The sequence below is a fragment of the Laetiporus sulphureus genome (genome assembly GCF_001632365.1).
Source record: "Laetiporus sulphureus 93-53 unplaced genomic scaffold LAESUscaffold_13, whole genome shotgun sequence".
Taxonomy (NCBI): domain Eukaryota; kingdom Fungi; phylum Basidiomycota; class Agaricomycetes; order Polyporales; family Laetiporaceae; genus Laetiporus; species Laetiporus sulphureus.
Window position 1 is genome coordinate 325,498 of NW_024468522.1, and position 24,072 is coordinate 349,569.

General features: G+C 53.8%; 6 protein-coding genes across 6 annotated transcripts; 2 read left to right on the plus strand and 4 right to left on the minus strand.

The window, feature by feature from the left end:
- Nucleotides 1–31: 31 nt before the first annotated feature.
- On the plus strand, nt 32–7,720 carry LAESUDRAFT_811769 (putative RNA helicase). Its single transcript, XM_040914346.1, has 18 exons — nt 32–1,651; nt 1,707–3,266; nt 3,326–3,337; nt 3,399–3,522; nt 3,578–3,626; nt 3,679–3,774; nt 3,825–3,903; nt 3,958–3,981; nt 4,035–4,120; nt 4,174–4,915; nt 4,970–5,226; nt 5,284–5,677; nt 5,734–6,048; nt 6,102–6,258; nt 6,311–6,373; nt 6,426–6,853; nt 6,905–7,008; nt 7,061–7,720. The coding sequence occupies exons 1-18, from the start codon at nt 65–67 to the stop codon at nt 7,497–7,499; spliced, it is 6,516 nt and encodes a 2,171-aa protein (XP_040765663.1). The 5' UTR covers nt 32–64; the 3' UTR covers nt 7,500–7,720.
- A 1,291-nt stretch (nt 7,721–9,011) lies between these two features.
- Nucleotides 9,012–12,032, plus strand: LAESUDRAFT_811770 (Aldo/keto reductase). The gene is made up of 7 exons (XM_040914347.1): nt 9,012–9,876; nt 10,934–10,993; nt 11,061–11,145; nt 11,201–11,272; nt 11,340–11,389; nt 11,437–11,617; nt 11,689–12,032. The coding sequence occupies exons 1-7, from the start codon at nt 9,077–9,079 to the stop codon at nt 11,848–11,850; spliced, it is 1,410 nt and encodes a 469-aa protein (XP_040765664.1). The 5' UTR covers nt 9,012–9,076; the 3' UTR covers nt 11,851–12,032.
- Nucleotides 12,032–13,650, minus strand: LAESUDRAFT_88674 (uncharacterized protein). Its single transcript, XM_040914862.1, has 2 exons — nt 13,476–13,650; nt 12,032–13,408 (listed from the first exon to the last, which is right to left on the minus strand). Exon 2 carries the CDS (start codon nt 13,405–13,407, stop codon nt 12,127–12,129), a length of 1,281 nt encoding a protein of 426 aa, XP_040765665.1. The 5' UTR covers nt 13,408; nt 13,476–13,650; the 3' UTR covers nt 12,032–12,126.
- Nucleotides 13,651–15,348: 1,698 nt separating this feature from the next.
- LAESUDRAFT_724403 (uncharacterized protein) lies at nt 15,349–17,084 on the minus strand. Its single transcript, XM_040908604.1, has 2 exons — nt 16,930–17,084; nt 15,349–16,866 (listed from the first exon to the last, which is right to left on the minus strand). Exon 2 carries the CDS (start codon nt 16,839–16,841, stop codon nt 15,561–15,563), a length of 1,281 nt encoding a protein of 426 aa, XP_040765666.1. The 5' UTR covers nt 16,842–16,866; nt 16,930–17,084; the 3' UTR covers nt 15,349–15,560.
- A 2,031-nt stretch (nt 17,085–19,115) lies between these two features.
- On the minus strand, nt 19,116–19,613 carry LAESUDRAFT_758060 (uncharacterized protein; the record flags this gene model as incomplete). The annotated part of the gene is made up of 1 exon (XM_040912403.1): nt 19,116–19,613. One exon carries the CDS (start codon nt 19,611–19,613, stop codon nt 19,116–19,118), a length of 498 nt encoding a protein of 165 aa, XP_040765667.1.
- A 1,681-nt stretch (nt 19,614–21,294) lies between these two features.
- On the minus strand, nt 21,295–22,629 carry LAESUDRAFT_88701 (uncharacterized protein). The gene is made up of 2 exons (XM_040914863.1): nt 22,462–22,629; nt 21,295–22,404 (listed from the first exon to the last, which is right to left on the minus strand). The coding sequence occupies exons 1-2, from the start codon at nt 22,477–22,479 to the stop codon at nt 21,637–21,639; spliced, it is 786 nt and encodes a 261-aa protein (XP_040765668.1). The 5' UTR covers nt 22,480–22,629; the 3' UTR covers nt 21,295–21,636.
- Between the last annotated feature and the right edge of the window lie 1,443 nt (nt 22,630–24,072).

The window sequence follows — 24,072 nt, forward strand, 5'->3', positions numbered from 1 at the left end:
CTGTTTGTAATCTGCTCGTCGTTGTCTGCGGCGACCATCTCCACCCTCATCCACCACCACCACCATGTCTGCAAAACGCGATCTTTCTGGCTACAACTATGCCGCCATCTCCTCACTGGTCTTGACCGCCGACAGGTCTGCGCTGCCGCGTCGAGACAAGGAGCCTGATGGCGCCCCCACATCGCTTGCTGGACGTATCAACCCGCATGAGATGGGTTCGCGCGTGCAGCGGGAAGCCCCTAAGGATCTACAAAAGAAGAAGAAGAGAGCTGCAGACAAGCAAGAGGGAGCCGGGAAGCAGGTGCCTACGCGTCGAACGACCGAGACGACTGGATTCGGCTACACTGACATTATCGAGGCCACACAAGACGTAGAGGGCCTGACATACCGACCGCGAACGGCGGAGACGCGCGAGGTGTACGAACTCATACTGTCCAGCGTGCATCAGGCACTTGGCGACCAGGCGCAGGACGTAGTGCGCAGCGCTGCCGACATGGTGCTGGAGACGCTGAAAAACGAGAATACGAAGGACTTCGACAAGAAGAAGGAGGTGGAGGAGGTGGTTGGCCCCGTCTCGAATGAGCAGTTTGCGCAGCTGCTCAATCTGTCGAAGAAGATCACGGACTTTGGTGCGGAGGATGAGACCATGATTGAACCTGACTTGGAAAGGAAGGAAGCGGAGATTGACGAAGAGACGGGCGTTGCGGTCGTGTTTGATGAGGAAGAGGAGGAAGAGGAGGAGGAAGAGGAAGGCTTTGAGATTCGGGAAGAGTCAGAAGAGGAGGGTGAGGAGGGTGCGGGAGAGGCAGCACCTGAGGCGGGCGCACCCGAGACGCTGGAGGGCGAGGAGGAACTTGTCATTGGTGAGGGCTCTGCCGCACAGCAAGGCAAGGCTCATATCGACAGGGACATTGTCTCGCCTCATTCAATTGACGGTTTCTGGGTTCAACGTCAAATATCCGAGGTGTATCCCGACCCCGTCACCTCCGCGGACAAGGCCGCGCAAGTATTGTCCATCCTTGGTTCTGAGTCGAGTCTCCGTGACTGCGAAAACCAACTCATGGAGCTTTTCGAGTACCAGAGCTTCCACATCATCACGAAGTTCCTCAAGAACCGGGATGTTATCGTTTGGTGCACGAAGCTCATGCGCAGCGATGCGGACGAGCGCGTCAATGTCGAGGTCGCGATGCGTGAGAAGGGTCTTGGGTGGATATTGAGGGAGCTTGCTGGGGATAGGAAAGCGAGGGCGAAGGCGGAGGCGGTGGCTATGGAAGTCGACGAGAAGCTCAAAGCCGAGATACCGAAGACCGCCACTCTTGCTCCCGGGACCATCGTCCAGCCAAAAGCTACGGTAGATCTCGAGAGCATGATGTTCAGCCAAGGAGGCCACTTGATGTCGAATAAGAAGTGCAAGCTTCCGGAAGGTTCGTTCAAGCGGGCAAAGAAGGGCTACGAGGAGATTCATGTACCTGCCCCCAAGCAGAAGCCCACTGAGCCGGGTGAGTTGGTGCCCATCACGGACCTGCCACTTTGGGCGAGGGATGGCTTCTCTGGCATGAAGAATCTCAACCGCGTTCAGAGCAAGCTGTATCCGGTCGCCTTCGGCACGGACGAGCCAATACTGCTGTGTGCTCCTACGGGCGCTGGAAAGGTATGACACTAGTCAATTTGACATGGAGAGTGTTGGTGTTGACGCACACCTTCAGACGAACGTGGCTATGCTTACGGTCTTGCATGAGCTGGGCAAGTACCGCGACGAGGAGACTGGTGCCATCGACCTTGACTCCTTCAAGATTATCTATGTCGCACCGATGAAGGCGCTCGTGCAGGAGATGGTTGGCAACTTCAGCTCGCGGCTGGGTGCATATGGCATCAAGGTCGGCGAGTTGACTGGAGACGCGCAAATGACGAAGCAGCAGATCTCTGAGACGCAGATCATCGTCACCACGCCGGAGAAGTACGACGTTATCACGCGGAAGAGCACCGACACCAGCTATACCAACCTCGTGCGGCTCATCATTGTTGACGAGATCCACTTGCTGCACGACGAGCGTGGTCCGGTATTGGAGAGCATCATTGCGCGGACGATCAGACGGATGGAACAGACTAACGAGTATGTTCGTCTTGTTGGTCTCTCTGCTACGCTGCCAAATTACCAGGATGTAGCGACGTTCCTCCGCGTTGACCCGTCCAAGGGCCTCTTCTACTTCGACGCGTCGTACCGGCCGTGCGCCTTGCAGCAGCAGTTCGTCGGCGTCACGGAGAAGAAGGCTATCAAGCGATACCAAGTGATGAACGAGGTGTGCTACGAGAAGGTGCTTGATCAGGCGGGCAAGAACCAGACGCTCGTCTTCGTGCATTCGCGTAAGGAGACAGCGAAGACTGCGAGGTTCATCCGGGATATGGCGATCGAGAAGGAGACAATCACCCAGTTCGTCAAGCCTGAAGGTGCGACTCGAGAGATCCTGCTTGAGGAGTCGAACAATGTTAGGGACACGAACCTCAAGGACCTCCTTCAGTTCGGCTTTGGTATCCACCATGCAGGCATGTCGCGCGAGGACCGTGGACTCGTCGAAGAGCTATTCGCGGACGGACACCTCCAAGTTCTGGTCTGCACTGCGACTCTCGCGTGGGGTGTGAACCTTCCTGCGCACACCGTCATCATTAAGGGCACGCAGATCTACAACCCTGAGAAGGGCCGATGGGTCGAGCTATCGTCGCAGGACGTACTGCAGATGCTTGGCCGTGCCGGACGGCCGCAATACGACACGTACGGAGAAGGTGTCATCATCACTAACCACTCCGAGCTGCAGTACTACCTGAGCTTGATGAACCAGCAGCTGCCGATCGAGTCGCAGTTCGTGTCAAAACTTGCAGACAACCTGAATGCTGAGATTGTCCTGGGTACCATTCGGAACCGCGACGAGGCTGTCCAATGGCTCGGCTACACATACCTGTACGTGCGTATGCTGAAGGATCCAGCGCTCTACAGTGTTGGCGTCGACTACCTCGAGGACGACCCGGCGCTGGTGCAGAAGCGTGCGGACATTGCGCATACGGCCGCCGTCATTCTTGAGAAGTGCCACCTCATCAAGTACGAGCGGGCATCTGGACGATTCCACAGCACCGAGCTGGGTCGTATTGCCTCTTATTACTACGTGACACACAACTCGATGGCGACGTACAACCAGCACCTCAGGCCAACGATGACAACGCTGGAGCTTTTCAGGGTATTTGCTCTGTCCAATGAGTTCAAATTGTTGCCGGTATGTGAATTTGGTGTTGTTATAATCATATATGATACTCAATTTGCATGCTTTTACAGGTTCGACAAGACGTAAGTGGCATCTGTACGATATCCCAGAATACAGGTAACTCATTTGGTGCGCGTCTAACAGGAGAAGCTGGAGCTGGGAAAGTTGCTGGAGCGAGTCCCTATTCCAGTAAAGGAGAGTGTCGAAGAGCCGGCTGCGAAGATCAACGTGCTTTTACAAGCATACATCTCGCAGCTCAAGCTTGAAGGTTCGTTGAGCCGTACTGGTAAGGAGATACAGTTTTGCTAACGTGGGTGTTCTAGGCTTTGCTCTTGTCGCGGACATGGTATATGTGCAGCAATCGGCTGGACGGTGAGCATGTTTTCCTTCGTTGTGCGTACTAGTTATTAATGGGTGATTCTAGTATTCTCCGGGCGATGTTTGAGATCTGCTTGAAGCGTGGATGGGCAATCCCAGCCAAGGCTTGTCTTGATCTGTGCAAGATGGTGGACCGAAGAATGTACGTGTAGGCCTCTCAACGATATTCAGGGTTACTGACAGAGTTCCTAGGTGGAGTTCGATGACTCCTTTGCGACAGTTCAAGGGTGTCCCTGCTGAGATTATCAGAAAGGCAGAGGGGAAGCAATTCGTGAGTAGTTCATCATGGTCTCTACGTTACTTGAAGCTTACATTTTTTTCACAGCCTTGGTACCGTTACTTCGATCTGGTTTGTTTGATCTTTGTCCTCATCAATGCTCATGTCGCTAATGTCGCGTTTAGAGTCCTCCTGAAATCGGCGAGCTGATCGGCATTCAGAATGCCGGAAGATTGGTCCATCGTTTGGTGCATAGCTTCCCTAAACTTCAGTATGTTTCCATTTCCACCTTTATATGACACGGATGTTGACATGTCATCTTAGATTGCAAGCCCAGGTCCAACCGATCACCAGGACTCTCCTTCGTATCGATTTGACCATCATTCCTGACTTCAGATGGGACGAAAAGATTCATGGCACCGCCGAATCCTTCTGGATCATGGTCGAGGACGTTGACGGTGAAATTATTCTCTTCCATGACACGTTCCTTCTGCGTCAGAGATACGCTGAAGACGAACACAACGTCACGATTACCGTCCCTATGTTCGAGCCCGTCCCACCGAACTACTACATCTCCGTTATCTCCGATCGCTGGTTGCACGCAGAGACGCGTCTTCCCATCTCCTTCAAACATCTCATCCTTCCGGAGAAGTTCCCTCAGCCCACGCCTCTCCTGGACTTGCAGCCTCTTCCTCTCTCGGCTCTTCACAACAAGGAATTCGAGAGCATTTACTCGTCAACGATACGCACATTCAACAAGATCCAGACGCAAGTGTTCCAAGCGTTGTACACCACGGATGAGAACGTGTTCGTCGGTGCTCCCACTGGCAGCGGCAAAACCATCTGTGCCGAGTTCGCTCTGCTCAGATTATGGAGCAAGCGTGAGCAACAAAGAGCCGTTTGCATCGAGCCTTTCCAGGAGATGGTCGATTTGCGTGTCGCCGAGTGGCGTAACAAGTTCAGCGATCTGCAGGGTGGAAAGGAGATTGTCAGCCTCACCGGAGAGACTAGCGCAGACCTTCGCCTGTTGGAGAAGGGTGACCTCATTATCTGCACACCGACACAGGTTAGTCTGCATATTTGTCATCAATACTATGGGATATTGATCCGGTGCTTCTAGTGGGATGTCCTATCGAGGAGATGGCGACAGCGCAAGAACGTCCAGACTATCGGCCTTCTCATTGCTGACGAGATCCAGCTCGTTGGCGGCGAAGTTGGACCGACGTACGAAGTCGTAGTCTCTCGCACACGGTACGTTTCTGCCCAAACGGAGCTCAAGACACGAATTGTCGCATGTGGAGTCTCACTTGCCAATGCGCGTGACTTGGGAGAATGGATGGGTGCTCCGTCGCATGCCATCTTCAACTTCCCACCGAGGTAAGTGCTCTGAGCCTTTTTAACGTTGATGCTGCCCGTTGCTCACAACAAATATAGTGCGCGTCCTCTTGACATGGACATCCATCTGCAAAGCTTCAACATCCCGCACTTCCCCTCATTAATGATCGCAATGTCGAAACCGGCGTACCTCGCGATCGTCGAGTATTCACCAACAAAGCCGGTCATCATTTTTGTTCCGTCCCGCCGGCAGTGCCGTCTTACGGCCGACGACATCCTGATACATTGTGGTGCCGATGACAACAGCAATCGCTTCTTGAACATTGAGGAGGCTGACCTGCAAATCCATCTGGACCACATCACTGACCAAGGTTTGGTCGAGACACTTAAGCATGGCATTGGTTACTACCACGAGGCGCTGAACAGACAAGACAAGCGCATCGTGGAACGCCTGTTCCAGTCCGGTGCTATTCAAGTGCTCATCGCGTCTAAAGTAGGCAGAGTTGTTCCAAGCGATTCATGATTCATGTGCTCACATTTGCGTTCTAGGATACGGCGTGGAGTCTTCCAGTCGCTAGCTACATGGTGATCATCATGGGTGTCCAATCTTACGAGGGCAAAGAGCATCGTTACGTGGACTATCCCGTCATGGACGTTCTTCAGATGATGGGCCGTGCTTGCCGGCCAACGGAGGATGACAAGAGTCGATGCGTGTTGATGTGCCAGCAGACGCGGAAGGACTTTTACAAGAAGTTCCTTGCCGAGGGCCTCCCGATTGAGTCCCATCTGCCTACGCACATGCTACATGACTACTTCCTGGCGGAGATTGCTGTGAAGACAATCGAAAACAAGCAGGATGCTATGGTACGTCTTCGATCATTGTATTGATCTCGTACACTACTTACAATTCGTCTCAGGATATCTTGACGTGGACGTACTTTTACCGGCGGATGACACAGAACCCGAATTATTACAATCTGCACAACGTCAGCCACCAGCACCTGTCGGACCATCTGTCCGAGCTGGTCGAGAACACGTTGAGCGACCTCGTTAACTCAAAGTGTATCTCTATTGGTGAGCATATTTTGCAGTTTCGACTGTCACACTAGCTTATTTGCTTCTTCAGAGGACGAGATGGACGTTTCTCCATTGAACCTGGGTATGATTGCTGCATACTACAATATTTCATGTGAGCATCTCGTCTTTGCTTGTTTCAACTGCAGCCTGATTTCTTTTTATAGACGTGACGGTGGAGGTATACACGCTTTCCCTCAAGGAACGCACGAAGATGAAGGGCCTCCTCGAAGTCGTCTCTTCCTCCGCCGAGTTCGAATCAATACCCATCCGGAGACACGAAGACGTACTGTTACGTCGCATCTACGACCGCGTGCCCGTCAAGCTCGACCGAGCCGACTTCGAGGCACCACATTTCAAGACCTTCTTGCTGTTGCAAGCGCACTTCTCTCGCTTGCAGCTCCCGCCCGACTTGGCGGCTGATCAGGTGCTCGTCCTGGAGAAGGTACTCAATCTGCTGTCGGCGTGCGTGGATGTGATGTCCTCGAATGCGTGGTTGAATGCCCTCGGCGCGATGGATCTCTCCCAGATGTGCGTGCAGGCATGCTGGGAGACGGACTCGCCCTTGAAGCAGATTCCGCACTTCGAGCCCGATGTAAGTGTTCTTGTTACATTAGGAATGATTCGGTTCTGATGGTCTATGCAGGTAATTAAGCGGTGCAAAGAGGCTGGCATCGAGTCCGTCTACGACATCATGGAGATGGAAGACGACGCGCGCAATGCACTGCTGCAGATGGATGCCAGGCAGATGTATGTCATTCTACTTTATGCGAATGTTTCTGTTGACTGACAGTCCATGTAGGCGGGACGTTGCCACGTTCGTCAACTCGTATCCAACCCTCGACGTCAACTACGAGCTAGCGAAGGGCGACTACACATCTGGTGCGCCGATCACGATTCAAGTCTCGCTCAGCCGGGACGCGGACGAGGAGGCGGAAGGCGGAGACGGCGAGATCGTTGTCGCGCCGTTCTACCCGCTCAAAAAGCTCGCGAACTGGTGGCTTGTCATTGGCGAACCGAAGACGCGGCAGCTGCTTGCGATCAAGCGTGTCACGGTGCACCGCAACCTGTCTGTGCGGCTCGAGTTCTCGTTACCGCAGGGCTCGCATGCACTCAAACTGTTCGTCATCTGCGACTCGTATATCGGAGCGGACCACGACATCGATCTCGAGTCGCTGGAGGTCGCAGAGGGCGAGAGCGAAAGTGAGAGTGAGGAGAGCGGCGATGAGATGGAGGAGTGATTGCAGTCTGAGTCTGTCGAGGCGTGCATGTGGACTCTTTGATGTCAGCGTTGGCTGTGCTGTGATATGTCCCTCTGCTGTGTTTTTATCGTCTTTGTGGCAAAATGTATCATTAGGTTATTCAATTACTTGTAGGTCAAAAGGTGCTTCTCCTCAGCAATGTCGTTCTTAAATGCCAAACCGAACGCACGGAGGTTTTCACAGAAATAAAATAAATTGCCCTGCAATAAGACACTGTATCCGACACCTGTATCCGACACCGGACGGGCGCTTACAGGCTGAGATCTGGATCCCAAGTTCCAACCACAGCTGAGCGCTTAGCGCTTAGCACTCCGGACGTCCCCCAAGCTCGCAATCGTGCATTACTGCACATGGAGTCGTTCATTCTTTGACATGGGTAAGCAGTCCTGCTATAGATGAGAGGGTGAGCAGGACTGTCCCGAATCAGTGAAAAAGTGAACATTGATCCGATACAAATCTAGACCACTGGGCTGTAAGTACACTCGAATTGATACATGAAGCATCGTCGTCGTTCGGTCCCACCCGCGAGCCGTCCGGCTCTCTGGCTGTGCATATCTGCTTATAAAACTAGTGCTCATTGCATTCCCATGGTATATAGACGGTGCAGACAGTTACAAGTCCGGTTATGAGCAGCCAATTTCTTTAGAAGCTGCAATAGCGGCTTGAACGGCCCAATTCTCGTATCACAATTCCATTTTCATGATGGTCTTGCTCAATCTTACTTCTGTGCTTCATGATGGGGCATATATTCCAGACATCGAGGCTTCCAGCTTCAGATGGATTTTAAAAGCTCCGTAAAGGTGCAAGACATGAATCTGGTGTCGTGTGGCCGTGCAATGTGCAAAACCAATCACTTCCTCCCATCGGCATGACCTCAAAAGGTCTTTAGCGCAAGCCGATGCTGAAATCGGCGATTAAAATGTGCAAATAGTGAGCTTTCATGCATATCTCCTGCAGCCTCTTCCACTCCCATGGATGGACAACGTATGCCACTAATGCTCGAAGACGGCTTTGCTTTGGGTCAAACAGCTTCTCCCTATGCTCATGCTCCTACAGACATTCCGTCTGATATTTTGATGACGGCCTCCTTTCACGCTGCTAAGCACATAAGTTTCAGGGCAGACACCTGTTACTTGTTCGACCGCACTGTCTCGGCTGCAATACAAGCGCCAGGATACAGCGGGCTAGCGATCATCCAATGTACCTGTCGCCTCGACCGCGATGCACGTAGCATTATAACCCGCCAAGGCTTTAAATGTTTTGTCAAGATGACTCTGGATCGAGTGGATGCGTACGCGACCACGTGACCGCGTTAGGAGCGCGGGTATGATCGACTTCCGCCCTCATCCGCATCCGACGTGTACCCCATCCACATCCGCGTACTTCATGGGTCTCCACAGGCCAAGGGAGCGCGGATACGACTCCGTGTTCTCCGCTAGACTCCAGCACTTCCGTGTTCTGCTGTATAAAAGGGACGGGAGCCACCGTCATGCAAGTCTATCATCGCATTCATCCATTACAACAACCACTTAACATAGATATTTCGCATCTTCATCATGGAGTCTCCTGTCGCATCTAGTTCGAGGGAAATCCGCCGCTTCTCCGCCCCGAACATCAACTATGGCGCACCACCAACTCCTAGCATCCAGGCAGAGCCGGTCTTCCTAGGAAACCGCAGTCTGCTCTGCAGAGGCAGAGACGCGGCCCGCTCGCGATCAGTACCTCCCTCACTGCAAGGCCTCATCTCCAACGACATTCCTGACGAGCCCGCATATCTCATTGACCTCGCAATCGACCAGCACGCCCGTGCACAGCCGTGGATAAACACCTTCCACTCTGCTTCCTCCGCCGCTGCTCGCCCTCCCCGTCCCTCACCTACCATCCCATCGCGCACCAGGTCGAGCGCACGCCCCAGCCGTGCCGTCGACTCGCCCGACTACTACCAGATCACGTATACCTCCGACGCTGCGATCGTTACTTCCCAAGTCTACGAAGACGAAGAGGACATGGCGTGGCTGAAATTTGCCGACGGGGAGCGGTGCTTCAACATGCGTCCTCCAGGCCTTTCTAGCCCTTTCCCGGAGGACGAGGACATCGACTGTTGGTTCAAACCCGGGGCCACACTTCCTGAGCCCCCGATTCGACATGAGGTGGCCCCTGAGCACGGCACGCCATCGTCGCCGCCGCCACCATACGAGGACCGTGAGCACACTGTGGTCACAGTTACGACGATTGTGCCATCCGCGCGCAGCGGCCAGAGAGGCAGAGGTTCACGGCATCATTCGTCCCATGCGGAGATCGCCCCGCCCCAGGCGCCGCACCTACCGAGCGTTGAACGCTTTGTGGCGGACTCGTTGTACGTTTCGTAGCCACATACGTGCATAATAGCTGTTCATTAGGAGTCGCATTCGCGTTCAAAATTACTCTACGTTATGAATGAATTCGCACACAGTCATCTGTTGTAGGCGCATCAAGCGAGAGCCGCATGAGCCGCACTAGGTGGGCCGCGACGTACAATATGTCATTCATCGGCTTCCTAGACGTCGCGAGCAGGAGCATCGTCATGACGGCCCGTCGTACTTCACTAAGGGCCGAGATTTCTGGACGACCGGTTTCTATCGAATGTGGGCGTCGAGGCAGCCCCCTCTCCTTTTCTCTTGCTATTCGATGATTAGAGACTGTGCGGCTGTGCTGGCTTACCGACCTCAGGGACGTTCACCTCGCATTAGAAGGACGTGCACGCAGGCTTGCCGCCGAGGGGAACCCGCAGGAAACACTAAGAGCACCTGCAGTGCCCCACGGACCCGGGGAATGTGCATCGGCATGAGCAGAAGGTGGGTGGAAAGCGCAAGCGGGGAATGTTAATGAGGCCTAGGAGGGAAGCTCGCTGTGTCGTTTTCGCAACGGCACCATGGTTCAATCTCAAGTGAAATTGGAACATATGCGTAGAAGCGCACCCATTATGTACTGATTTCTGATCACGATTGGCCTTATCTTCCTGTTCGTAGTGCCATATGTGCTGATAGCAGACGAATTTCGGGTTCCCGATACTGTTACTCTTTACATCTTGTATGCGCGCTGGCTTAGCCCCACCAGTGTGGTAGAGTTGGAGATACCGACTCCGAGGCTACAAGCGTCGACGCGGTATACGAGATCAGCAGGCTTTTAAGAGAGTCTTTGCGGACCCTCAGGCGTGTGAAGGAAGGATGATTGACGCACGGCAAACAGTATACGTCAATCTTGACTACGTACAAATCTTCTAGCTTGGCAGTGGACATGAAAGCCCACGAGCTGATTAAGTATCAGAGTCCCAATTACAATGCAAAAACAATTCAGAACAGTCAATATACAACTACAAATACGTGATTAAACGGACCCCACTTGAGTGCATTCGATTGATGCCCGACAAACAGCCTGGCAGACCCGACAGTGCCCATCGAGGTGACAGTCGGAGCGATGGCCGAGCTTATCAAGTGAGTATTCTCACATCATGATCACTGAGTCTCAGCAGTTGAACTCGCCCGTGCGCCATCAGAGCAGGCAAGTGAAATATCTCGGCCTGTCCGAGTGCTCCACAGAGACCCTCCGTCGCGCACTCGCTGTGCACCCTATCACTGCGCTCCAGGTCGAGTCCCGCCCTTCACGCTCGACATCGAGGACGAGAAGATCGGCTGCTGAAGACTGCCAGAGAACTCGGCATCACGATCATCGCGTACTCGCCCCTCAGGCGCGGCTTGCTGACCGGACAATATGTCAGTGCACCTTCCGTTTCTCGCCTTCTTCTGGCCGCTTGATGTTGACTAAAGAACTAAACTGCAGAAATCGCTTGACGACTTTGACGAGGATGACTTCAGACGCACGGTGCCGCGGTATGTGACTCGACTTGACATTGGCTATGGGATTCAATCGGACTGAGCCAACACGTCTTGACAGATAACTCGAAAGAGAACTTGCCGAGCATCTTGAAGCTCGCCAACAGGCTGAAACAAATTGGAGCGCGACACAATGCGACAGCAGGACAAATCGCGCTCGCATGGCTTCTTGCACAACGGCCGGACGTCATACCTATCCCCGGCACGACCAAGATCGAGATACCAGTGAGTGCTCTCCTCGCGGGCAAACAGGAGCAAAGCAGGTGCTGATCTTGACCCATTCCAGCGCCTGAAAGAGATTTGGGCGCAGCACATATAAAGCTCGCGACAGAGGAGGTCGAGGAGCCTCGGAGGAGGTGCGCGAGGTGGTGAACAGCGCACATTTCATGAACGACGCTCGGTACCCGCCCCGGCTTCCTGCAGTTCTGTTCGCGGACACGCCTCCCCTCGGGAAGTAGGCATCTCGGCGGATCAGCACTGCCTGAGAGCATGCTACCTTGAATGTCTGGAAATGTTTGGTATAATCTGTTTTGCTTGAATGAGCCGTCCCAATTGACAACATAAACCCTCATTGCATACTCTGAATTGTGGGACAACGCCCTGGGACTCGCGCAGGCGGAAGGTGGAATCTACGAACCATACCCGAAGCGCGTAACAAGCAAAGTCCGAAAGGGTGGTGTACATGGAAGGTGTTGCCAAGGAGGAGAGATGAATGAACGAGCCCTGCCACATCATCACAGCGAACACCAGGACGGCATCCTACCGCGACCGAACTCTCTGATCTCACCGTAACCGTTCAGCCACATCAAACAGAGTCTGCCCCGTCCCACCTGCACCCTGACCAAGCCATGCAAAAGCACTTTGACGACCTCTGCCAGCCATGGCGCGGGTACGTCAAGATTGCTGGTTATCCATACGGTGAAGATCAACTGCGGGTGGGTTTCCACAATTCGCGCCAGGGCGGCATCAAGCTGCTCACAAAGCATCCTTGTGATATCCGACTCTCCTGTTGTAAGCAACGTGATGTCGATCGATTGCAGCCTGGTGTGCATTGGCTGGATGTCAGCCAGGATTGAGAGCAGACTCGGCCAGCCACTGGGGAACGACCAGAACACGTCCAGGACATAGACGGAGACCAGGTTCGGATTGTGCGCCAGCACCGAACCTTGTTGGCCATCTAGCGAACCAGGGGAGATCTGGGATGACAACCCGACAATGAGATACTCCAGACATTCACCACATGCGTGCAACAGGCCTTCAGCGCCGCCTGTCCTAAGAAAATTGACCGGGACCCAAATACTGCCGGGTACATTAATCGCCAGTCGACGTATGCGCAGCTTCAGGCCGCCCTGCAGCAGCCATCTGAGTATGGGGCCTGACTCGCGGATGTCGCATTGGAAAGTCTCGATCACTATCGATCTCGGGATGACCGTTGGAGGATGGGTGCGCGAGCTGTCGCACTTTGAGGCTCGTCTTATCTCGAGCTTCAGGGAGGAGAGCGAGGGGCATGCGCAGATGAATTGCTGCAGGCTTACGACGTCGTTAACGATGAGCATTTGCAGGTAAAGAGCCTTCACCGCGGGCAGTACCGGCCACGTTATAGTCTCCGTGGAGAAGTAACAATCGTCCCACGTGGAAACACAGAGGGTGAGCTCCTCCAGCCGGCCGAGAGACGCCAGCATTCGAGGCATGGAGGCGGGAATCGGGAATAAAAGGACCTCTTCGTTGAGGTCCCAAATCATCACCAACTTGCGGATGCAGAGCGCCACCGCATCTCCCGAGTGCAGAATCACATCCTCAAAGGTGACGCGCCGCAGATTGCTGAACATCCGGACGGAATGAAAAAGATGTTTCCGTGTCCTGGGGAGCCATTCTCGCGTGACGCGGCTGCAGACCTTGAGGGTCTTATGGTCGTCCCATAGGTAATCGAGTATGTAGTCGCATATTTCGGTGGGCAGACGTGGCGATGGGAGACTCAGACGGTGGTCCGTGTTGGCGATGGAAGATTTGAGCATACTGGCAGAGCGAACAGAGCTGAACATAGGTATCAGTACACAGACACTGAGGCATCTTCAACACTAACGGACGAGCTCTCTCACATGCGACTCTTCGATGAGTAGTGACAAGCCTCAGGCCCGGCTGCGGCGGGTCTCTGGCTCACTGCGAACGTGCGGGAGCTGTGGAACGAGTCGGATGGTCGTCTATCAAATCTATCTATTTCATCGTCACGCGCAGCGCATGCTTGCAATTGGCGCCCTGGGGTTCGTATTGAAGATGGATTGTAGTAGAAATGCTAGCTTTTTTTTTTTTTTTTTGATACTATTTGCAGGGCAACAGCGGTCCGCCGGAGGCGGACCTGACGATGGTGGTAGGTACAAAGAAAGAATAGCGCTGGACTACCGTATCCAATGGCAGGGGCGGAGAGCGAGGTGGGCGGTGATGGATGAAGAACAGTAAGTAATTAGCAGACCCTGGCGCATTTGAAACATGAACACTACCAACTAATCAAATACCCCTCCCTTCGAACGTGGTTCCAGTATAGGCTGCACCCCCGGGTCCCTAATCCCGCGGTGTTTCAGTTCTGCACGAGGCCAGCTGCACGACTTGAAAGGGTGTCGACAGGTACCCGCTTGGCAAGGTTATCGACAGGCCGAAGAGGCCGGAGAAGGCGTGTGCATGGTGTGGTAAGAATTTCGTCTTCCCAAAAAGCTTGCTGGAGTATCGACTGGGGAGGTTGTTCTCACAAAGGGCGGAGATCTGAGGAGAAAAAGGTGAAGAGGGACACGACTACAGCTACATGGCGACATCCGTGTCGCCAGCTGAGCGGACCTGGGTGGAGTCAGAGGGGACGTGGCCAAGGGTTGTGCTTGGGTCCCGGAAAGCGGCCCGCTTAGGGCAAGTGGCGGCATCGGCGTGGTGGAGCCCACGACAGTTAACGCAGCGCGAATGATCGCAGGGGGCTGAGGCGGTGCGATTCTCCTGCGCGCACGACGTGCATCGCGAACGGTGCAGTGATTCCAGATGGCGGCCGGCGCAAACACGGCACCGGGGTGGCTTCGTGCATCCTGCAACAAGATGGCCATATCCCCAGCACCTCGTACACTGCCGGAGGCGCGGCTTATCACGCCAGCGCGACGTGGTGACGGGAGTACCGAAGGCGAAGAGGGGGGTCTTGAGGAGGGCGGTGAGGATAGAGCCGTCCGGGTCTTCGAAACCGAGGATGACGGACGATCGAGCACCGTCGATTTGCTCAGGTCGACGTGCCCAGCGCGGGGGTTGGGTGATGCGTAGGCGCGCAAGCGCAGGGTTCTTTATGAGCTCGGTCGACAGAGTCGACGTCGAATGGACATCGCCGCCAGGGGCTGTCCGCGTGCTGACATTGCCGAGAAGGATCCTGGACCATTTGACGTCCCTGGAGACATGGTGGTCCGGATCGATCTTGAGGGCAGCACGGAGGGTCGGGAGGTGTTCGTCAACGCGGCGGTATGAGGTGGTAGTGGGAAAAGCCAGGACGATGTTGCCAGAGGAGCTCGGGTAGGCTGCGAGTGCAGTCAGCCCTCCAGCAGTCGGAATTGCAGCCAGTGCTGTATTCACATCGCTGACAAGTTGGGCGGGGGGCGTCTGAAGCAGATGTGCCGGCGCGGAGCCAGCAAAGTGAACCACATACCTCAAAGGCTCTGGCGAACTCTTGGTCTTAGGAGCCTTCGAGGGAGTGGGCGGGTTGGGAGTCATCCCGGGAGGAGCTGGATGAGAGGTGGCGGCTGCCGCCGCGTACGAGCGCTTCTTGGGAACGGTAGAAATGCTAGCGCGACCCGCAAGAAACAACTGTTGCTTCAATAGCTCTGAAGTACTAAACGCCCCCTTCCCACTGTGAGCCTGTTGCTGTTCCGCTCAACAAACATATCTCAGCGGACGAGGAGCCTGAGTGCATGCTATCTTCAATCTCTGGGAATGTTGAGCATAATCTGTTTCGCTTGAATGAGCCGTCAACGTGAACCCTCATTACATCGCTCTGAACTGTGGGACAATGCCCTGCGACTCGCGCGCAGGCGGAAGGTGGAATCTACGAAATATAGCCCGAAGCGCATAACAAGCAAAGCCTGAAAAGGTGATGTACATGAAAAGCTTCGCCGAGGAGGAAAGATGAATGGAGAGCCCTTCCACATCATCACAGCGAACACCAGGACGGTAGCATACCGCGACCTAACTCGTTAATCTCATCGTAACCGTTCAGCCACATCAAACAGAGTCTGCCCCGCCCCGCCTGCGCCCTGACCAAGCCTTGCAAAAGTGCTTCGGCGAATTCCGCCAGCCATGGCATTGGTTTATCACAATCGCACCTTATCCATACGGTCAAGATCAACTGCGGGTGGGTATCCATAACTCGCGCCAGGGCGGCATCAAGCTGCTCACAAGACAAACTTGTGAAATCCGGCTTGAATGCCGTAATGAACGTGATGTCGATTGACTGCAGCTTCGTGTGCATGGATTGGATGTCAACAAGGATTGTGAGCAGGCCCAGCCAGCCATTGGAGTACGGCCCGTCATCAGGGACGTCATCAGAAAACCCACACCATATGCTCGACACGTAGATTGAGACCAAGTTCGGATTGTGCGCCAGCGCCGCTTGTTGCCTATCTGGTGAATAGGAGGAGAAGATCTCGGTTTCCACCCTGACGATGAGATGCTCCAGACATTCACCAGATGCACGCAACAGGGCTTGGACGTCGCCCGTCCTGAGGTAATTGCCTGAGGTCGGATAGTCGGGTACAGTAATCGCTAGTCGACGCATGCGCAGCTTCAGGCCACCATACAGCAGCCATCCCAGCATGGGGTCTGGCTCATCGAGACTGCATTGCAAAGTCTCGAGCACTATCGATCTCGGGATGACCGTTGGAGGATGGGTGTGCGAACGGTGGGAAACTGAGGTTCGTCCTATCTGCAGCTCTAGGGAGGACAGCGAGGGGCATGCACAGATGAATCGCTGCAGGCTTACGACGGCGGCGACGATACTGATGCGCAGATGAAGAGCCTTCACCATGGGCAGTACCGGCCACGTTGTAGTCTTCGGGGGAGAGTGAGAATCGCTCCATATGGTACCTCGGAGGGTGAGCTCCTCTAGCCGGCCGAGAGATGCTATCATTCGAGCCACGGAGACGGGAATTGGGGGGGAACGGCTAACCCCGAGCTCCCATTTCAAGTCCAGCTTTCGGACACAGAGTGCCACCGCGTCTCCCGAACGAAGAATCACATCCTCAAAGGCGACGCGCTGCGGCTTGGTAATGATACCAACGAAATCGAAAAGATGTTTCCGCGTCGTGGGGAGCCATTCTCGCGTGACGAGGCTGCAGACCTTGAGGGTCTTGTGGTCGTCCCATAGGTGATCGAGTATGTAGTCGCATATTTCGGTGGGCAGACGTGGAGATGGGAGACTCGGATGGTGGTCCATGTCCGCGATGGAGGAGTTGAGCGTGCTGCCAGAGCGAACGGACGTGTCAGCGCACAGACAGGGCATTCTAACGGATAACCTCTCTCACATGCGACTATTCGATAAGTGGTGGCAAGTCCAAGATGCAGCAGCTCTCTGGCTCACTGCGAACGAGCGGGAGCTGTATTGAATGAGGCAGACACCAAATGATTGACGTGGTCAGTGAGTAAAGAGTCGTGGGAGCATGCGCTTGCAATTGGCGCCCGGGGCTATCGTAGCACGACCCGCAGGAAGCAACTGCTGTTGCTTCAAACTTGCGTATCTACTTCATCGCAGTTCACAATGCATCAACCCAGAATTTCAGGTTGTATAAATATCATGATACATCATTTAACCCGTGTGAACGCCCGTAGAAAGTTTTGCATAGGACCTGAGGTAACTTTGAGACCGTTATTTTTTAAATCAGAACAGTAACCGAAACAACAAGCAAACAAGTCCAACTGAGCATGCATAAGGGCCCCGCCAAAGAGATAGAGGCAACTGACGGCGATCGAATAGGTAAACTCTCACCTCAACATGAAGACCAAAAGGGCTGCGCCAGACTCCCACATCCGAACTCTTGCACTTCAGCAATACCGCTCATCCATATCAAAGCCAGTCTCCCACGCTGGGCCTGCATCTACGGCAGCTCATCCAGAAAAGATTTCATGAAAGCCAGTAACCATGGCTCTGGTTTGCGGAGGCCGTTGACCAACGAGAACGTAACGACTAGCCGAGGACGCGACTCCCTCCCCAACGAGTACATGTCGCGGCAGATTCGTTCGTCGGCTTGAGTAAGATGTCGATCGACCGAAGCTTGGTATATTGCACGAGTTGAACGTTGTCGAGGATCGACTTCAAGCTGTTCCAAGCATACGACACGAGACATGAGACGTCGAGTACGTGAAGGGAGACAAAATTGGGGTTGTGCACCAGTGTTGTAGCACGAGACTGCTGCGAGGAATGGGACAGTATCGATCTCGCATGGTGATGACGAGGTGTTATAGGCGTACCCCGGCTGCCTCTACCAGATCATGTATGTAGCCCGTCGAAAGAGAGAATGCCGATGACGGCGTACCGGACGCGGCAGGTCGATGCATACGCGCGCAACTTCACTCTGTCCCGGAAAACCTATGCAAAGCTCACGCCGGAGGAGGTGGAGATCGAGGAGGCGTGCAAGTGGGCGAACAGCACACGTAACGTGAACGGCGCTGCCGTTCTGTTCACGGACACGCCTACGAAAGGGAAGCAGGTATCTCGGCAGACGGGCAGTCTGAGAGCATGCTATCTGGAATCTCTCGAGATTGTGTATAACCTGTTTCACGTGAATGAGCTTTGAACTGTGGGACAAGGCTCTGCGACTCACGCGCAGATGGAAGGTAATCCAGTGGAACCTATAAACTATAGTCTAAAGTGCGTAACAAGCAAAGTTCGAAAGAGTGATGTACATGGAAGGTGTTGCCAAGGAAGAAAGTTGGATGAACGAGCTTTGCCACATCACCACCGCTAATACCAGGACGGTTTCGTACAGTGACTGAACTCTCTGTTTTCATCATAACCGTTCAGCCACATCAAACAGAGTCGGCCCCGCCCCGCCTGCGCCCTGACTAAGCCTTGCAAAAGTGCTTCGACGAATCCCGCCAGCCATGGCATTGGTTTATCCCAATTGCATCTTATCCATACGGTCAAGATCAACCGCGGGTGAATATCCACAACTCGCGCCAGGGCGGCATCAAGTTGCTCACAAAGCAAACTTATAAAATCCGGCTTGAATGCCGTAAATAACGAGATGTCGATCGACTGCAGCTTGGCGTGCATTGGCTGGATATCGGCAAGGATTGAGAGCAGGCCCAGCCAGCCATCGTTGAGCGGCCCGTCATCGGAAAAACCACGCCATACGCTCGACACGTAGATCGAGACTAGGTTCGGATTGTGCGCCAGCGCCGAAGCCTGTTGCCCATCTGGTGAACCGGAGGAGATCGTTTGTGGCCACTCGAAGATAAGATGCTCCAGACATTCACTACATGCACGCAACAGGGCTTGGGCGTCGCCCGTCCTGAGAAAATTGACTGAGGTCGGAGTACGGACGGGTACAGTAATCGCCAGTCGACATATGCGCAGCTTCAGGCCGCCCTGCAGTATCCATCTTAGCACGGGGTCTGGTTGGCGGAGAGTGCATTGGAAAGTCTCGATCACTATCGATCTCGGGTTGACCGTTGGATGATGGGTGTGCGAGTCGTCGCAATTTAATGTTCTTCATATCTGGATATTCAGGGAGGAGAGCGAGGGACATGCGCAGATGAATCGCTGCAGGCTGGCGATGTCGTTGACGACGCTGATTTTCACGTGAAGGGTCTTCACCATAGGCAGTACCGGCCATGCTATAGTCTCCGCGGATGAGCTACAATCGTCCAACACGTAAACACGGAGGGTGAGCTTCTCCAGCCGACCGAGAGATGCCAGCATTTGAGGCAGGGAGACGGGAATCGTGTTACGCTCCCATAAGTCCAGCACGCGGACCCCGAGCGCCACCGCGCCTCCCGAGTGAGAAATCACATCCTCAAAGGCGACGCGCCGCTCGTTGCTGATGATACGGACGAAATGGAAAAGATGTCTCCGTGTCTCGGGAAGCCATTCTCGCGTGACGAGGCTGCAGACCTGGAGGGTCTTATGGTCGTCCCATAGGTAATCGAGTATGTAGTCGCATATTTCGGCGGGCAGACATGGCGATGGGAGACTCAGACGGTGGTCCATGTCAGCGATGGAAGACTTGAACATACTGCCAGAGCGAACGGAGGTGTCAGCGCACAGACAAGGCATTAGGCTAACACTAACCTCTCTCACATGCGACTTTTCGATAAGTTGTGGCAAGCCCAAGATGCAGCAGCTCTCTGGCTCACTGCGAACGAGCTGGAGCTGTGTTGTATGAGACAGACACCAAATGATTGACGTGGTCAGGGAGTAAACCGTGGTCAGCGAGCAAAAGAACAGCCACTTGCAATTGGCGCCCGGGCCTATCGTAGCACGACCCGCAGGAAGTCATTCAGGTTGCTTCAGACTTGTGTATCTACTTCGTTGCAGTTCACAATGCAGCAACCCAGAATTTCAAGTTGTAGAGATATCATGATACATCATTTAAACTGTGTGAATGCCCGTCAAAAGCTTTGCATAGGACCTGAGGTAATTTTGAGACTGTTATTTTTAAATCAAAACACTAATCGAAAGAACAAGCAAACAAGTCCAACTGAGCATGCATAACGGCCCCACCAAAGAGATAGAGGCAAATGACGGCGATCGGATAGTAAACCTTCACCTCAACATGAAGACTCAGGAGTCAGAGGGATACGCCAGACCACATCCGAACTCTTGCACTTCAGCAAGACCATTCATCCACATCAAAGCCAGTCTCCCGCGCTGGGCCTGCATCCGCGGCAGCTCATCCAGAAAGATTCCGTAAAAGCCAGTAACCATGGCTCTGGTTTGCGGAGGTCGTTGACCAACCAGAACGTAACGACTAGCCGAGGACGCGACCCCCTCCCCAACGAGTACATGTCGCGGCAGATTCGTTCGTCGGCTTGAGTAAGATGTCGATCGACCGAAGCTTGGTATATTGCACGGGTTGAACGTCGTCGACGATCGACTTCAAGCTGTTCCAAGCGTACGACACGGGACATGATGCATGAGACGTCGAGTACGTGAAGGGAGACAAAATTGGGGCTGTGCACCAGTGCAGCACGAGACTGCTGGTTATCTCGAGGAATGGCACAGTATCGATATCGCGTGTGACGACGAGGAGTTCTAGGCATTCACCGGCTGCCTCTACCAGATCATGGATGTAGCCCGTCGAAAGAGAGAACGCCGATGATGGTGTACTGGACGTGGCAGGTGGATGCATATGCGCGCAGCTTCACTCTGTCCCAAAATACCTATAGCAAGCTTACGCCAGAGGAGGTGGAGGAGATGCGCAAGTGGGCGAACGGCGCTGCCGTTCTGTGTGCGCGCACGCCTACGAAAGGGAAGCAGGTATCTCGGCGGATGAGCAGTCTAAGAGCATGCTATCTGGAATCTCTGGAGATTGTGTATAACCTGTTTTGCATAAATGAGCTTTGAACTGTGGGACAAGGCCCTGCGACTCACGCGCAGGTGGAAGGTAGTCCAGTGGAATCTATAAACCATAGTCCAAAGTGCGTAACAAGCAAAGTCCGAAAGAGTGATGTACGTGGAAGGTATGCCAAGGGAGGAAAGTCAGATGAATGAGCCCTGCCACATCACCACTGCCAAAACCAGTACGGTTTCGTACGGTGACCTAACTCTCTGATCTCATCGTAACCGTTCAGCCACATCAAACAGAGTCTCCCCCGTCCCGCCTGCACCCTGACCAAGCCTTGCAAAAGTGCTTCAACGAATTCCGCCACCCATGGCACGGGTACACCAAAATAGCAGCTTATCCATACGGTCAAAATCAACCGCGGGTGGGTATACACAATTCGCGCCAGGGCGGCATCAAGCTGCTCACAAGGCATTCTTGTGATATCCGACTCTCTTGTCGTAAACAACGTGATGTCGATCGATCGCAACCTGGTGTGCATTGGCTGGATGTCGGCAAGGATTGAGAGCAGGGTCGGCCAGTTATTAATGGATGGCAAGTCATCCAAATAATCATAACATTCATTCGACACGTGGACGGTAACCAAGTTCGGATTGTGTGCCAACGCTGCTTGTTGACCATCTGGTGGAGCGGGCAAGGTCTGTGGCACCAACATGATGAGAAGATGCTTCAGACGTTCACCAGATGCGCGCAATAGCTTTGGGTGTCGCCCGTCTTGAGGAAATTCACTGAGGCCAGATCTTCGCTTGCAATAATCGCCAATCGACGTGCGCGCAGCTTCAAACCGCCTTGCAGCAGCCATCCGAGTACGGGGTCTGACTCGCGGACACGACAGTGGAAAATGTCGATGAGGATCGATCTCGAAATGACTGTTGGAGAATGGGTGTGCGAGCCATCAGACTGCGAGGTTATCCAGAGCATCAGGGACGAGAGCGAGGGGCATGCGCAGATGAATCGCTGCAGGCTTATGACGTCCTTTACGGTGCCGATGCTCAGGTCAAGAGCCTTCACCATGGGCAGTACCGGCCACGTTATAGTCTCCGTGGAGAAGTAGCAATCATCCCACGTGGAAACATAGAGGGTGAGCTTCTCCAGCCGGCCGAGAGACGCCAGCATTCGAGGTATGGAGGTGGGAATCGGGACTTCTTCGTTGAGACCCCAAACCATCAGCAACTTGCGGATGCAGAGGGCTAGCGCGTCTTCTGAGTGCATAATCATTTCCGCAAATGTGACAAGCCGCAGGTCGATGATACGGACGAAAGAGAAAAGATGTTTCCGAGTCGTGGGGAGCCATTCTCGCGTGACGAGGCTGCAGACCTTGAGGGTCTTGCGGTCGTTCCATAGGTGATCGAGTATGTGGTCGCATATTTCGGTGGGCAGACGTGGCGATGGGAGACTCGGATGGTGGTCCATACCGGCGATGGAGGAGTTGACGTGCTGCCAGAGCGAACGGAGGTATGAGTACACAGCCACTGAGGCATCTTGAACACTAACAGATGACCTCTCACACATGCGACTGTTCGATAAGTAGTGACAAGCCTCAGGTGCGGCAGGTATCTGGCTCACTGCGAGCGAGCAGGAGTTGTGTTGAGCGAGGCAGACACCAAAAAACGATTGACGTGGTCAACGAGTAAATCGTGGTCAGCGAGCAAGAGAGCAGCCGGCACTATCACGCGGTGCAATTGGCGCCTGTGGCCCTATCCCGCAGGAAGCTTTGAAAGTACTGTTGCTTCAAACTTGCGTATCTACTTTGTCGCAGTTCACAATGCATCAACCCAGAATTTCACGTTGTATAGATATCATGATTCATCATTTAACCCGTGTCAGCACCCGTGGAAAGTTTTGCATAGAACCTGAGGTAATTTTGAGACCGTTATTTTACATCAAAACACTAATCGAAAGAACAAGCAAACAAGTCCAACTTCAGAAGGGCCCCACCCAAGAGATAAAGGCAACTGACGGCGATCGGATAGGTAAACCCTCACCTCAACATCAAGACCAAGAGGACATCCGAACTCTTGCACTTCAGCAAGACCATTCATCCACATCAAAGCCAGTCTCCCGCGCTGGGCCTGCATCCGCGGCAGCTCATCCAGAAAAGATTCCGTAAAAGCCGGTAATCATGGCTCTGGTTTGCGGAGATCGTTGACCTACCAGAACGTAACGACCAGCCGAAGACGAGACTCCAGAGCTGCATCCCCAACGAGTACGTGTCGCAAGAGTGGACACTAACCAGGCTGAACCTGGGTGGGAAATTTTCCCAGCTCAATCTTGAGCCTGGAGGGAAAATTCCGAAAGAGTGATGTACGTGAAAGATACGCCAAGGGAGGAAAGTCAGACGAATGAGCCCTGCCACATCACTACCGCCGATACCAGGACGGTTTCGTATGGTGCCTGAACTCTCTGTTTTCATCGTGACCGTTCAGCCACATCAAACAGAGTCTGCTCCGCCCCGCCTGCACCCTGACCAAGCTTTGCAAAAGTGCTTCAACGAATTCCGCCACCCATGGCATTGGTTCGTCACAATCGCATCTTATCCATACGGTCAAAATCAACCGCGGGTGTGTATACACAATTCGCGCCAGGGCGGCATCAAGCTGCTCACAAGGCATTCTTGTGATATCCGACTCTCTTGTCGTAAAAAACGTGATGTCGATCGATCGCAACCTGGTGTGCATTGGCTGGATGTCAGCAAGGATTGAGAGCAGACTCCGCCAGCCACTGGGGAACGACCAGGATACGTCCAGGACATAGATGGAGACCAGGTTCGGATTGTGCGCCAACGCCGCTTTTTGACCATCTGATGTAGCGGGCAAGGTTTGTCGCATGGGCAACAAAATGATGAGAAGATGCTTCAGACGTTCACCAGATGCGCGCAATAGGCCTTGGGCATCGCCCGTCTTGAGGAAATTCACTGAGGTCAGATTTTCGCATGCAGTAATCGCCAATCGACGTGCGCGCAGCTTCAAACTGCCTTGCAGCAGCCATTCGAGTACGGGGTCTGACTCGCGGACACTAGATTGGAAAATGTCGATCAGGATCGATCTCGGGATGACTGTTGGAGAATGGGTGTGCGAGCCATCGGACTGCGAGGTTATCCAGAGC